At 46.7% G+C, this 15,479-nt stretch overlaps 1 protein-coding gene across 1 annotated transcript; it reads right to left on the bottom strand.

The window, feature by feature from the left end:
* Window positions 1-1,623: 1,623 nt before the first annotated feature.
* On the bottom strand, window positions 1,624-10,150 carry LOC129701309 (ATP synthase subunit e, mitochondrial-like). Its single transcript, XM_055642478.1, has 4 exons — window positions 9,998-10,150; window positions 9,185-9,239; window positions 7,515-7,613; window positions 1,624-1,790 (listed from the first exon to the last, which is right to left on the bottom strand). Exons 1-4 carry the CDS (start codon window positions 10,031-10,033, stop codon window positions 1,765-1,767), a joined length of 216 nt encoding a protein of 71 aa, XP_055498453.1. The 5' UTR covers window positions 10,034-10,150; the 3' UTR covers window positions 1,624-1,764.
* Window positions 10,151-15,479: the final 5,329 nt, after the last annotated feature.

Below are 15,479 nucleotides of genomic sequence, written 5' to 3'. Positions count from 1 at the left end.
ACAATGATAAAGAGCACACACAAAAACACAATAAAAATTTAACATAAACATCCACCACAGCATTCATCACTGTGGTGGAAGGCACACAATTTGGCCAGTCCTCCTCCATTTTCCCCTGTGGTCGGGACCTCAACCCTCCGCGACTGCCGCTGCGGGCGTCCAGATGGCAAGGACAAGGTACGAGTCCAGGACTCTGGTCGGCTCTTCCCCACCGGAGACCGCGGCTTTAAGTTGGTGTAGGCCGCAGGCCGGCGGCCGAAGATTTAAAGTTCTTGCCGCGCCGCAGACTGCAGGGTCGGCGGTGGAAGCTCCCCTCCAGGGGTGATGTTAAGTCCATACCGCGCCCGCTGGTAGAAGTTGGCCGCGGACCGGCGGTGGAAGCTTCTTACCCCGGGTCTCCCACGAGGAATCCCGGGCTGTAGACGCCGCGCCAGCTGGAGCTGTGCAGACCGCGGCTTCAGGCTGCCGGTTGCTGCGGGCCAGCGAAACGGAGCGCTCCCCTCCAGCGAGGGCTCGCCCGCTCCGCGTTGACAGTCCACGCTGCACCCGCTGCCGGAGCCCCGGGCGCGTCTCCGGGAAAGGCCGCGCCGATCCTCGCTGTTAGGCCACGGGAGAGGCGACCTGGAAAAAGTCGCCTCTCCTTGGAGGAGGCGACCGAAACGGTTTCCCCCTCATCCCCCCCCCCACACAAGACACACAAAGAAACAATAAAAACATACTTTAAAACATACTAAAAAAATTAAAAAAGTTGAATATAACTAACGCGCCGCTGACAGGGCTACCACCATTGCAGCGCCCCACCGATGGCAGCACCTCCTATAGATCTTTTTGATGGTGGGGAGGTCAGTACCAGTGATGGACTCGGTGGCATCAACCACTTTTTGTAATCTTCTTCATTTCCAGGCATTAGAGTTGCTGAATCAGGCTGTGGTGCAACCAGTTAATGCGACGGGCCTCTTGCACCTCTTTCTTTGCTGCTGCTAACTGATGTTCCAATGCTGCCACAGCTGATCTGTTCGCAAGAAATGCATCCAAGAAGCTACAAAATTCTACCTGTGACACCATCCTGTATTTCTCAATTCCTCTGCTCTACAGCACTTCCCAGGACCCTAACCATTTATCAAGAAGGTCCTGTATTGATTTAACTTCCCAAAACGCAACATCTCAAACTTATCAAAATTAAAACTCATTTTGCAGAATATTTCAGCTCACCAATTATGTAATGTGAAAGGAAGCATTTAGAATTGAAGCGAATGGGGTGTAGTTAAAGAAGATGTAGACTGGATGACTTACAGAATCTCAGTAAAAAGAACCTAAAAGTTGGAATGTATAGTTTTCCATGCACAGAAACAAGTAAAACTGAAATAATTCACTGAATATTTTAATGTTTGCCCACGTTTAGTTTTGACAGCATATAGTGGTCAATAATCAAAAGTATGTTTAGGGTCTCGGAAAAACAAACTCAGACAACGTTAGACTTCTTACACATATGACAGATAATGTGTGGTCTGTTGGCATATTCTTGCAATTCAAAATCAAACACGACAAAAGCAATATTAGCAGTTCTTGCAAGTCAAATGTTCCACAATGAACCTGGGAGAAATAATCAAACAAAAATACTACTTATTGTTCAAATAAATTTTATTTTTTCACTATGTAGTGGTGGAAAATGCACCAGAAAGCAGTCTTGATTATATTTACGTCCATACTATCAACCAGAAGTGCACGCAAGATATTCTTCATCCATTCTTTTGTTGGGTTCAATCATTTCAATATTGTGTCTTCATTTGCTGAAATGAGAAATAAATTTACTGTTTGATGCACATACATTGTATTCAATTTTACAAAAGCTTTTCACTGCACCTCGGTACACGTGACAATAAACGAAACTGAACTAAACTAAATTTTGTTTTAAGCGTTTGGGATACGTTATGCTCAAAGCCAAAGAAATGACAGGGAGACGTGTTCCTCTCAGCAGCACAATCTTTCTGGTCTGATGCAAGATAAAGATCCTCAACTTTCATCTCGTGCTCGATCCTCCAACTCCAACTAATAGTCTCAGTCTGTGAATGATTCCTACTTGTCTTTAACTAATCCTCCATCCATGTTAACACTTATTTCCCGTACTATATTTAGACCCTAATTTATGTAAAAGCTTTGATATAAAACCTTGTCAAATACCTTTTGTACATTTAGGTCCTACAACACCTATTGGCTCCCTCATTAGTTACTAACTGTGTTGCTAAAATCCTCAAATTTATTCAATACAATTTACCTTTTATAAATCCTGATTATTTTTGTTTCAAATACCAATTTTGTTTTCCCACTACTTTCAAGATTCTACAATTTCCCTGACAAATGTTCTCATGCTAACCACGCTGAAGCTCTATTTTATTTTTGCTTTTTTTTTTTTTGAGTGACAGTATTATATTATACCTTCTAATCCATTGGGGCCATTCCAAATTAGGGAATGTTAAAGAAATCACTATCTCACTGTCTAATCCTTTTGGAACTCAAGAAAGTGGGTCACCGGCTCTAGAAGATTTGATCCTTACCTTCTCCAGTACTTTCTATTCATAATCAATTGTGTTAATATCATTATATACATTTACTGTGACCTATTGATTAGACAGATACAAAATAGTCAATGGCCTCAGTCATTTCCTTATTTAATTTCATAACTGTTCATCTCCCAGTAGTTATCTTGAAATACACATTTCTTGCTGGCTTACCAGCATTCCATCTTCTCTCACAATCAATTCATGCTCTTCTGGTTTATAAAACACTCTCAATCCTCAAAATGAATTACTATTCTAGGCAATACAAGCCTATTTTCAATCTAATACAATCCTTAAACTCTTATATGGATTACTCAACACATATTAATTGGAAAACACTTAGATTTTTAATGCTCATTGCCCATCTACTGGCAAACCTTTTCATTTATTTTCCAAATACATCATAGCCAATTTACTTACTATAGCTAAGCAAATTACTTTAAAAATAAGTTCTAATGTGCTTTTTGTATTCAATAAAAAATATTAATGTTGTGATCACCTTTGTTGAGAATTCCTTGAGATTACTAATTGCCTTGCTCATTGTGGGGAAAAAAAATTCTTTCTTACTTAATTTTGATCGGAATTGAACAAGGTAACGGAAGGGTGTGCAGGTGTGGCAATTGGCATCTCTCGTTGACCAGGTGCAGAAGAGGCTCGCGGGAATCGGCAAAATAAGATCAGACACATTACCTCTTGTCTGAGAATGTGGTGGATGGTGAATGTAAACATTACAAAATTAGGACAGAGAAAAGGAAGCTTGTTTTCCCAGAGGGAAGTTACAGAATGCTGGATTACAATAGTAGATGGAATGTCAAGCCGGGTACACCACCCGCGCCCCCTACCGCTAGCAGCGTAGAAATGGTGAAATGCACATATGAAGCCTCGTGGGCTATCCTAAAAGATGGGTTTGAAGTTTCCTTCTGAGAAAATGGAGATTGGAGAGGAAATGATAATCAACAGGTGCAGAGAAAAGACTTCCTCACTCACTGGTTAGCCCACGGAGGATAGGGGGAAGTGAGAAAACAGTGACATGGGGGAGGTGGTGCGATGTTTGCAACACAGAGACGAGCCGATCCCGGATTTTATAGTCCGATTTAGAAGTGGGAGGAACGTGCCGGAGTGTCCCTAACTGACAATGGGCCTCGGGCTGTTCAAACTTTAGTACATTGTTTGATGCCCCGACAGGCTCAAGCTTATAAATTGGCCACTATGTCATCTGTACCCCCCTCCATGGACATCCCCGTCGGTCAGTCAAATATTAATACTATTGGGTTGCCGGTGTCCACATGATAGAACCTTCATCGGAACCCACTGATAAACAGGTAAATGGCAGGCCCCTTACTGATACTTTTATAATCTCTAAAATGGCCCCACTCCTGTTACTGGGAAAACAGGCTCTGTGCAAACTGGGAGCGGTCTTACACTACACCACAGAGAGCATGTTTATGGAACTACCTCAAAATCGGACCCATCAATTCCTAAAGATAATTAATGAGGAAGAACATGGGCAAAATGCGCCCATCCTATGCTGTTGACAATTGAGAAGCAATCTGTACAGTAAATTGGTCAGCCAATTCCATTGTGCCCTGCAAAGAGTGCAGGATCCAAAAGGCCAGTATTTACAGTATCTTGACGAAACCAGCCAAGTGCATAATGCCCCTGTCCCACTTAGGAAACCTAAACGGAAACCTCTGGAGACTTTGCGCCCCACCCAAGGTTTCCGTGTGGTTCCCGGAGGTTGCAGGTAGTGGAAGCAGGTAGGGAGACTGACAAAAACCTCCGGGAACCTCCAGGAACCGCACGGAAACCTTGGGTGGTGTGCAAAGTCTCCAAAGGTTTCCGTTTAGGTTTCCTAAGTGGGACAGGGGCATAAGTGAACACATTGCATGGCATTATATAAGCACCTCCCTAATCCCGGTACCAGGAAAAGGTCTCCCAGGTTGGATCAGGCACAATATGCTTGAGATATTTAAAATGAAATACAACGTTGATAGGAATAAATACATAGTAGAATAAGCGCATAGAAGTGGTTTTGTTTGGTACTTGAACCCAGAACAAATAACACAGGCTTGAAAGTAATTATGGTATGTGGAGTGAAAACACTTTCTGCCCAAAATAATGGATATTTATACGTTGTACCCCTCCATAGACTGTGGGGCAACTGAGATATTTAAGACGCAGACTAATAGACTTTTCTGAAGAAGTCTATAGGCTCAGTCTCAAGAAGGGTCTTGACCCGAAACGTCACCCATTCCTTCTCGCCAGGGATGCTGCCTATTCCGCTGAGTTACTTCAGCATTTTGCGTCTACCTTCGATTTAAACCAGCATCTGCAGTTCTTTCCTACACTAATAGACTTTTGTTAGGCATGGGCAACGAGATATATAGCTATTGAACAATTAAAACAGAATGGATCCATTTATGCTTTAACATTCCTAGCATAAATTATATAAGCTCAAAGTCACATACAAATCTTACTTTTAAAAGACACAAGTAACCAGAAGATGAGTGGCACATTTGACCCTTTTAAGCTTTCTTTATCATTCACCAAGATCATGGTTGATTACCAACTCAAAACCATTTTTACTACACTACATTCATATCCCTTGACTCCCTTAATATTCAGAAGTCTATTGATCTATGGAAGTCTATTTCAAATTCGCTCAATGACTGAGTCCACATGTCTTTTCTAGAGTAGCAAATTCCAACGATGCACCACTCCCATTAATTACATATTACTCATCTTAGTCCTAAATAGTCTTTCCCTTATTCTGCGACGGCGATTCCTACTTGTAGATTTCTCCGCATAGTGGAACATCCTCCCAGCATCCAACCCGTAAATGCAGGGCTCGAAATTAGCGGTTGCCCGGGTGTCACTGACCACTCAAAGCGCCGCCGGGCAACCTAAACACATATTGTCGGTTATTTTGCCCGGCTTGGCAACCAGATACTGGTTTGTACCGAAGATAGACACAAAAAACTGGAGTAACTCCACGGGTCAGGCAGCATCTCTGTAGAAAAAGAACGCAACGTTTTGTGTCAGCAGTGACGACTGTATTGCGTGGCAAAGGTACTAGGTGCGTGGTGTCGAAGGGTTGGAGAGAATGACGGGCACCGAACAGCGGCAGCAGCAGCCTCCTCCTCCCGCACCCCGCCCACCCTGATAAGGGCCTCTGCTTACAAACCCACTAACGGCGCTTTAAAAAAAAAAAACCCTCCCGCACTCCGAGCCGGGAAGAAGGAGGGAGGGGGAGGCCTCGACGTGCGGGAGGGTTTGTTTTGAAAGCGGTTATCGCCGTTAGCGGGTTTGCAAGCAGCGGCCGCTATCAGAGAGGAGGAAGAGATGGAGCCGCTGCTGCTGCTGTGCGGGACCCGTCATTCGCTCTGACCCTTCTGAACCAGCTGCACCATAGATCCTATAGCTATAGGATCTTTGAGCTGCACCGCTCGGCCCCCGCACCTTGCTGTTGGCTGGAGGCGGCGGCGAGGAAATCCCAACGGCCAAGGCAGCGGGCGATGTTGCCCGAGGAGCGCTGACCTTCCTTCCTCCCCACCTCGCTCCCCTTCTCTCTCTCTCTCTCTCTGGTACGCCCCCTCCACCCCCCTCTTATCCTGGGACCCCTCCTCTCCATCCCACACTGACCCTATTCCCGCCTCTATTCAGTCCTCACTGACATCCCTTGTGCTCCCCTCCCCATCTCCCCCCCTCCAATCTATTCATCCTGCGCTGATCACCCTATCCACCTCGCATTAATTCTCCTACCGCCACCCCCCCCACCCATCCTACTGGTTCCCCAATTCACCCTGTACTTACCCCTTTCCCATCCATCCTGTACTTCTCCTCCATCCATCCTGTACTGATCCCCCATCCATCACAATCCACACAATCATCCCCCATACTGACCCACCCTCCATTTATCCTGCACCTTCCCCTCATTCATCCTGTAGTGATCCTCCATTTTCATCCTGCAGACCCTCCGACCCACACTGTACTGACCATTCCCATCATCCTGCGCTGATCTCTCCCCCCCCCCATCCATCCCGTACTGAACCCCCCATTCGACACCACTGATATCCCCCATGCTCTCCCCTCACAATTTTGACCTACTCCAACCAACACGTCTAATCACCTGCCTCAATCCATCCATTCTGCACTGACTGCCTTCACCCCCCCCCCCCCCCCCAATCTATCCACGGCAATGAACACACACACCCCCCCCCCTCCCTGACTCTATTGTCCTGGAAATGTTTTCAGAGCGAACATTGACAATGTTTGATAACGGAATGCAACGGAAAGATGGATTAATTAAATTGTGAACACGTGAAACATTAAAACCGCAGTGTTCGACTGTCACTGAGACCATTGACACGTTATTACAGAATTCATTTTAACGGCAAATCAATGCTCTTAATATGGAGTATCAGTACTGTAGATATTTAATGAGCAACATTCACAACTATACGTACGCATATGTTACCATGGTCCAGGATTTATTGACACAGGTTGATCATATGTTGAATAATCCAACCACATTTTTGTTTGGAAGTGGAAAGAACTAATAAAAATTGTATTAATTGCAATGTGAAAAAATAGTTGAGATACTGTCTTATAATTTTGATGCATGTCATTGTGGGATATATCATGTCTTGATTGGTAAATGTTTAGTTTGTGACTTTATTTGAAGCAGAAATAATATGTGAATGCTTCATTGAGTATAATTCCGACTGGTAACAACGCACTTCGTCCTAGCACATTATCGCACGCGTCATGCAAACCATCTTAATTGACCACCTAAACTGTCATTTGGCAACCTAAAAAGCTGCCAAGGTTGCCCAGCTGGCAACAGGGAAAAAATGTTAATCGAGAGCCCTGAAATGGCTGCAAGGATGTTGGAATTCCAATGAAACCTAACCACTTAAATAGAGTGACAAGGAATTACATCTATCTTTCAAATACCTTCAGCCAGTTGCTTTGCAATTCGTTCAAGCTCCTCTCGCTTCTTTTTCTCTTCAGCTTCGATTCTTCTCTCTTCTGCTGCAACAGGCTTCAAATAATCTTCAAAAAAATATCAACAATTAAATCTCCTTTTAAAACTCAGACTTAATTTTCATACTTTGGTACTTTACCAATGAATTTTAAATTGATTGCTAACACTCCGTAAATACCAATCATTGGCCTGTGTAGAAACACGGAACTGCAGGCACAGGTTAACACAAAAAGAACACAAAGCGCTGCAGTGGCAGATCTCTGGAGAAGAGAACTTCTTCAAAGTAAGCATACGCTGATGAGATTTTGCCATGGAGCATCAAAATGTAGATACAAGGAACAGCAGATACTGGTTAACACAGGAACTTTTTCAAAGTAGATGTTGCATATCCTTCTAGGTTACTCTAGCACTTAGTGCCCTTTCCAATTTTGTCCTGTTTACGTTGTGACTAATTCTTTGAATAAAAGTGCAGCAGTGTAATTCATTCAAAGCCAAATACAATGAACCTTCTAATACATCAACAGATGATCTGGCAATACCAATGGAATGGCATTAGGGTCATCGTTAATGTTTGCCACAATGCCTTCCCACTCATCAGAACCCTGGTACCTACACTGTCTTCATTCGCCAGAGCAGAGTAATTTGTTCCAAGCTTGACACATTGAAGCTCTCGGTCATTGTGTGGAAAGAGGCCCTTTGGCCCAACTTACCCACGCCAACCAACAGGCCTCATCTACATTAGTCCCACCTGCTTGTATTTGGTCCATATCCTTCTAAACCTATCCTATTCATGCATCTGCCCAAACGTCTTTTAAATGTTGCTGTACCTGCCTCGACTACTTCATTTGGCAGCGCGCTCCATATATCCACCAGTGTGAAAAAGTTGCTTCTCAGGATCCAAATTAATCTTTCGCCTCTCACCTTAAACCCATGTCCATTGGTTTTGATTCCCCTCCTCTTGGTAAAAGACTTTGCATTTACCCTAACCATTCCCCGTGTGATCTTATATACCTCTAAGATTATCCCTCATCCTCCTGCACTCCAAGGAATAAAGTCTGAGCCTACTCAACCTCCCCCTATAGCTCAGGCCCTCGAGTCCTGGCAACATCCTCTTAAATCACCCCTGCCCCACATCTTTCCGATAACAGGGAAAAAACTGAATACAATACTCCAAATATTTCCTTATCAGTTGTCTTAAACTTACTGGGTTCACGGAAAAGTTCATGACATGACCTGCCATGGACAAAGCCATGCTGACTGTCCCTAGTTGTCAAATACTCTTCCAGATGTAAGTAGGTTTTATCCCAAAGAGCTCTCCAATGGCCTAGAATGCTCTGGATTATCTTGATTTCTCTTCTTAAAGAAAGGATCAACATTGGTTACTCCCCAGTCCTCCAGGACGTGGCTTGAGAGAATAAAGATCTTCAAGGTCCCTAACAATATCCTCTTCCTCTCAATAACCTGGGATACGTCCCACCAGGCATTGGAGATTTATCCATCTTAATGTTTTTCAAGAGACCAAACACCAACTCCTACTGGACATCAAACTGCCCTATCAGTAATAGTCCCAACATGATCTCACTATCCTCACAGTAAATATATATGATGCATTCAGGTTATACAGGGCACAGATCCTTACCATAGCGTGTCTTGCCATAGATAATGCCAACGAACAATGCTGAGTATCTAGCCATCTGCAACAGAAAACAGTACACGGTAATAATACGTAGGTAGACATTGTACAGACCGGTAGAGGAACAGGCCCTTCGGCCTATAACTTCCATGCTAAACACAATGCCTGTTAAAATCAATCTCTGCCTCCAAAGTGATCCATCTCTCTCCATTCCCTGTATATCCATGTGCCTATCTTGCAGCCTATTAAATGGCACTTCTGTATCTACCACCACTAGTGGGACTAATATCGATGGGACATTTTGGTTGGCATGAGCAAGTCGGACCGATGGGCTTGTTTCCATGATATGACTCTATGTAACCCCTTCTCCCCGACCTTACCCCCTCCTGTACCGCGTCCGTTCTCCTGCATCTCTTTCGTATCCACCCTCTCCTGTATCCCCTCGCCTGTCTCTCCCCCTCCTCCTGCACCTTCCCCCTCTCCTGTATGACTCCCCGTCCTCTATCTCTCCCCCTCCCCAGTATCACTCTCTCTATCGCTCCCTCTGCCCTCTATCTCCAGAGATGCTGCCTGTCCCGCTGAGTTCCTCCAGCATGTTGTGTCTTTCTTCGATGTAAACCAACATCTGCAGTTCCTCCCTACACACACACACTCGATCTCCGTGCCCCCGTCGCAAGGTCCCGGCTTGACCTTAGCTCAGGCTCTGCCAGGCCCGGGGTGCGGAGTGCGGGCAGAGGCGATGGAGCAGCTTCCTGCCGCCTCAGGGGACGGTGTGAGCCGCAGTCCCCGAGCACCGCGACCGCGACCGCCGCCGCCTACCTTGATGAAGGGCGACACCTGCACCGGGGGAACCATGGCGGCGGGCGGCGGCCGGCAACGGGAAGCAAATGTCCGCGGCGGGGGGAGGGCAGCTCACTGCGTCATCACGTCCATCCGTCACACCGCGGTCGCGTCATCACGTCCCCGGGATCGGCGGCCCGACGTCAGCGCCTCCAAGCTGGCGTGTGAACGTGTCTGCGTCATCACGTTGAGGAGGGGGAAGCTGGTCTGGGGCAAAGATCCTATAGCAGAGCATGATTTTTGCTGATGGGGGGTGGGGGGGGAGAAGGAAGGAAAAGGGGAGGAGGAGGAGCCCGAGGGCGGGGGGATGGGAGGAGACAGCTCGAGGGTTAAGGAAGGGGAGGAGACAGCAAGGGCTAGCAAAATTGGGAGAATTCAATGTTAATGCCATCCGGACGTAAGGTCCCCAGGCGGAATATGAGGTGCTGTTCCTCCAATTTCCGCTGTTCAGATTCAGATTCAATTTTAATTGTCATTGTCAGTGTACAGTACAGAGACAACGAAATGTATTTAGCATCTCCCTTGAAGAGCGACATAGCAAACGATTTGAATTAAAAAAAAATAATAATAATAAGTGTCCGGGGGGGGGGGGGGGGGGGGGTGATTGGCAGTCACCGAGGTACGTTGTATAGTAGAGTGACAGCCGCCGGAAAGAAGCTGTTCCTCGACCTTCTGGTTCGGCAACGGAGAGACCTGTAGCGCCTCCCGGATGGTAGGAGGGTAAACAGTCCATGGTTGGGGTGAGAGCAGTCCTTGGCGATGCTGAGCGCCCTCCGCAGACAGCGCGTGCTTTGGACAGACTCAATGGAGGGGAGCGTGGAACCGGTGATGCGTTGGGCAATTTTCACCACCCTCTGCAATGCCTTCCGGTCGGAGACAGAGCAGTTGCCATACCATACTGTGATGCAGTTGGTAAGGATGCTCTCGATGGTGCAGCGGTAGAAGTTCACCAGGATCTGAGGAGACAGATGGACCTTCTTCAGTCTCCTCAGGAAGAAGAGACGCTGATGAGCCTTCTTGATCAGAGTAGAGGTATTGTGGGTCCAAGAGAGGTCATCGGAGATGTTGACTCCCAGGAACCTGAAGCTAGAAACACGTTCCACCTCCGTCCCGTTAATGTGGATGGGGGTGTGCGTGCCGCCTCTGGACTTCCTGAAGTCTACAATGAGCTCCTTGGTCTTCTTGGAGTTAAGGGCCAGGTTGTTGTCAGCGCACCATGCTGCTAAGTGCTGGACCTCCTCCCTGTAGGCCAGCTCATCGTTGTTGCTGATGAGGCCAATCACCGTTGTATCATCTGCATACTTGATGATGGTGTTAGTACCATGTACAGGTGTGCAGTCATAGGTGAAGAGGGAGTAGAGGAGGGGGCTCAGCACACAGCTCTGAGGAACGCCGGTGTTCAGGGTGAGGGTTGAAGAGGTGTGCTTGTCTAACCTCACAGACTGGGGTCTGTTGGTTAGAAAGTCCAGTATCCAGTTGCAGAGGGAGGGGTCGATGCCCAGGTTACCGAGTTTGGTGATCAGTTTTGATGGAATAATGGTGTTGAATGCTGAGCTGTAATCGATGAACAGCATTCTTACATAAGTGTCTCTGTTGTCAAGGTGGGAGAGGGCGAAGTGAAGTGCCGTTGAGATGGCATCCTCCGTACTCCTGTTCTTGCGGTAGGCAAACTGATAGGGATCCAGTGTGGGGGGTAGGCAGCTTTTGAGGTGTGCCAGGATCAGCCTCTCGAAGCACTTGGTGATGATGGGGGTAAGTGCAACTGGGCGGAAGTCGTTGAGGCTTCACTCTGGCAATGGAGGAGACCCAGGACAGAGAGGTCAGATTGGGAATGGGAGGGGGAGTTGAAGTGCTGACCCACCGGGAGGTCAGGTTGGTTATTGCGGACTGAGCGGAGGTGTTCGGCGAAACGATCGCCCAACCTACGCTCTCACAGTCCACCATGAAACTTACAAACACCACCTCACTGCCTACAATCTTTTAAAATCTTTACCCTGCACGGAGAACCCGACCTTTTCCCTGTCGGGTCTCCGTTGTCGTTGGGGCTGCAACGTGGAGCGGCCTCCAGCAGGATCGACCTGGGGCTCCAGTCGCGGAGCTGCGGACTTACCATCGTAGAGCTGGCCGAGTTCGGAGCGGGTGGAGCGGTGGTGGCGAGCTGCTGCGACCCGACCCCGGGGATTCGGAGGCTCCAACCGCAGGTCTGGTGGACGGTGACACCAGGAGCCCGCGGGTTCCTGCTGGGAGACCACTTTTCGGGGCTTCCGCAAAGACGACTTCTCCCGCCCGAGTCGCGGGGTCGAAGAGTACCTGGAGCGGGGCCTTACATCACCGCCCGGCGCGGCTTCAACGGCTGCGGGACTTTGCTAGCGCCCGCGGGGGCTCCAACAACAAGACCCGGAGCGCGGCCTTGCATCGCCCGGCGCGGCATTAATGGCCGCGGGACAATTGCCATCGCCCGCCGGGGGCTTTGACTCTGACATCGAGAGGGGAATGGGAGTGCAGGGGAGAGATAAGTTTTTTTGCCTTCCATCACAGCGAGGAGGAGATGCGCTGTGATGGATGTCTGTGCAAATTGTTTTGTGTCTTGGGTCTTTTTTTTCTTGTGTGTATGACTGCAGAAACAACATTTCATTTGAGCCTCTATGAGGTTCAAGTGACAAATAAATTGTATTGTGTACAAAGATGCCCTCATTGCTGCAAAATCTGCCAACCTCTCCTCCATATTCACCGACCCCTGCCTTAACCACAGAACCCTCTTCTCCACAGTGGGCAACCTCCTCAAGCCTCGAGCCAACACTCTCCCTACCTCTACTCCGGATCTCTGCAACTCATTCCTCCACTTTTTTGCTGACAAAATCAGCACCATCTATCAATCTTTATCTCCTGTACCCGACTCCCCAGCATCTACTCCACCACCTACCAAGGCCCCTCCTTTCAACATCTCCACTGACCTCCTTACCCCTCCTCCACACTGCTTCCTCTCCCAGTTTGACCTGGTCACCCCTACTGAAATCTCCAAACTCATTAGCTCTTCCAAACCCACTACTTGCTCCCTCGACCCTCTCCCCACTCCCCTGCTGAAGTCCTGCCTCCCCGTTCTCTGCCCCTACCTCATTACTCTCTTCAACTCCTCATTGTCCCAAGGAATTGTCCCCTCTGCTTTCAAAACTGCTGCTGTCACACCAATCTTAAAGAAACCTGGTCTTGATCCCTCCTCTCCCATTAACTATCGCCCAATCTCAAACCTCCCCTTTCTTTCAAAAACCCTGGAGCATATCGTCGCGTCACAACTTCATTCCCACCTCCTCGCGTATAACCTATTCAAACCCCTCCAATCTGGATTACGACCCCTCCATAGCACAGAAACTGCTCTCCTCAAAGTCCTCAATGACCTCCTCACCTCTGCTGACACTGGTTCCCTCAACATCCTCATCCTCCTCGACCTGAGTGCGGCCTTCGATACCGTGAACCATAACATCCTGCTCACCAGACTTAAAGACCTTGGCATTGAAGGTTCTGCACTCAGCTGGCTCCGTTCCTACCTTTCCAACCGATCACACTTCATCTCTCTTCATAACCACACCTCAAATCCTGGATGCAACTCAACTTCCTTAAATTAAACAGTAACAAAACAGAATTTCTCCTCATTGGCTCCAAATCAACACTTACCAAAATTAACAACCCCACTCTCACTATTGACGGCACCACTGTCTCCCCATCTCCTCAGGCCCGCAACCTTGGCGCGATCTTTGACTCAACCCTCTCCCTTGAGCCTCACATCCGCCATGTTGTCAAAACATCATTTTTTCACCTCCGCAACATTGCCAAAATCAGACCCTCTCTCACACCCCCCGCTGCTGAAAGACTCATCCATGCCTTCATCTCCTCCCAACTGGACTACTGTAACTCTCTTCTCTTTGGCATTAATTCCAGCAACATCAACCGACTCCAACTGGTCCAGAATGCAGCTGCCCGACTCATTACCCACACCAAATCCTGGCACCACATCACCCCAGTCCTCAAAGAACTTCATGGCTTCCCATTTCCCACCGGATCATCTACAAAATCCTGGTCCTCACATACAAAGCCCTCAACCACTTGGATCCCCCCTTATCTCACTGACCTCCTCTCCCCCTCCAACCCTCACGGTCCCTCAGATCCATTTCAGCCGGTCTCCTCTCCATTCTGAAATCCAACCTCCGCACTTTTGGAGACAGTGCCTTCTCCAGGGCAGCTCCCAGGCTCTGGAACACCCTCCCACAATTGATCCGAACTTCTGAATCCCTCACCGTCTTCCAGTCCCGCCTCAAGACCGATCTCTTCACCTATGCATACCCTTAGTCCCATGTCCCCCTCCCCTTTGCATCTCTGTCTTACTGCTCTATTTTGATTTGTTCTTGACTCACCATGTAAAGCGACTTTGAGTCCTTGAAAAGCGCTATACAAATAAAATGTATTATTATTATTATCCTCACCAAATCCTTTAAAACAGCAAAGAGGCAAATAATGTTTTCCTTTTTAAAGTAAAATATATTCTCTCACTTTGGCTAAATATAAAAAAATTGTATCCAAACTGATATAATTGCTAATGGTCAATATGTAATGGCATGTATGGTACTTTTATTTTCATTGATGAAATGTTCACAAAACTATAATCACACATAAGACTACACAGTGTGGGCTGATGGAATGCATACTAGTATTTAATTCAAGTAAGAACATCCATTTAAAACTTCCTCAAGCTTAATTCATACATTTAAATTGATTTTATTATTAATCTTCAAAAAATCATGATTTTCTTCTGGTAGATTGAAATTGGTGCATCACATCTATTTTTAATTATAATAGTAAGATTAAACGAGTACTTACCAGTACGAAGTTTGATCTGTATTTTATGAGGAGTTACGGTGAGGGATTAAGTGAAGACCCCAGCTCCAGTGCGCATGCGGCATACTTCGAAGCAGCGGTGTGAAATCACAGAATAGACACAATATTTGAAGTAAGATAGTAAAGATCACGAGACATCAGTTTATTAGCTTGATCTGTATAATGAGGGTGGGAGCGGCGGGCACTTAATCCCTCACCGTAACTCCTCATAAAATACAGATCAAACTTCGTACTGGTAAGTACTCGTTTAATCTTACTATTTTACTTCGGAGTCACGTGAGTGATTCCGTGAAGACTTCAAAGGTCTGTGATTTCAAACCGTGTAACAGTTTTTATTTCACTCACTGCCGAAGTTTATGAGGGAGGAAGTGTTATCGTAATCAACCAGTGGATCTGCTTTCAAAAGAAACAGAAAGGTATTTGTTAACAATAACAACATAACAGAGCTCCTCTGAGCTTAAATTAATATTGCAGTTTGTAATATTCTCCTGCAATTAAATCAGGTTTATCAACGGTTTATAATAAAAAATGTTCTGAACGCGGTTCCCTTGACCATTCTGCTGTATTGAAA

Source organism: Leucoraja erinacea, chromosome 1 (genome assembly GCF_028641065.1).
Source record: "Leucoraja erinacea ecotype New England chromosome 1, Leri_hhj_1, whole genome shotgun sequence".
NCBI classification, from domain to species: domain Eukaryota; kingdom Metazoa; phylum Chordata; class Chondrichthyes; order Rajiformes; family Rajidae; genus Leucoraja; species Leucoraja erinaceus.
Note: the sequence above shows the minus strand (reverse complement) of the source record. Positions and strands in the feature narration are given on the sequence as shown.

What these genes read in the sequence shown, in the direction of transcription:
- LOC129701309 (XM_055642478.1), bottom strand. Translation starts at nt 10,033, where the DNA reads ATGGTTCCCCCGGTGCAGGTGTCGCCCTTCATCAAG. An exon ending in AGGTGTCGCCCTTCATCAAG is followed by an intron (nt 9,240 to 9,997) that starts GTAGGCGGCGGC and finishes TTTCTGTTGCAG; the next exon opens with ATGGCTAGATACTCAGCATT. An exon ending in CTATGGCAAGACACGCTATG is followed by an intron (nt 7,614 to 9,184) that starts GTAAGGATCTGT and finishes ATTTTTTTGAAG; the next exon opens with ATTATTTGAAGCCTGTTGCA.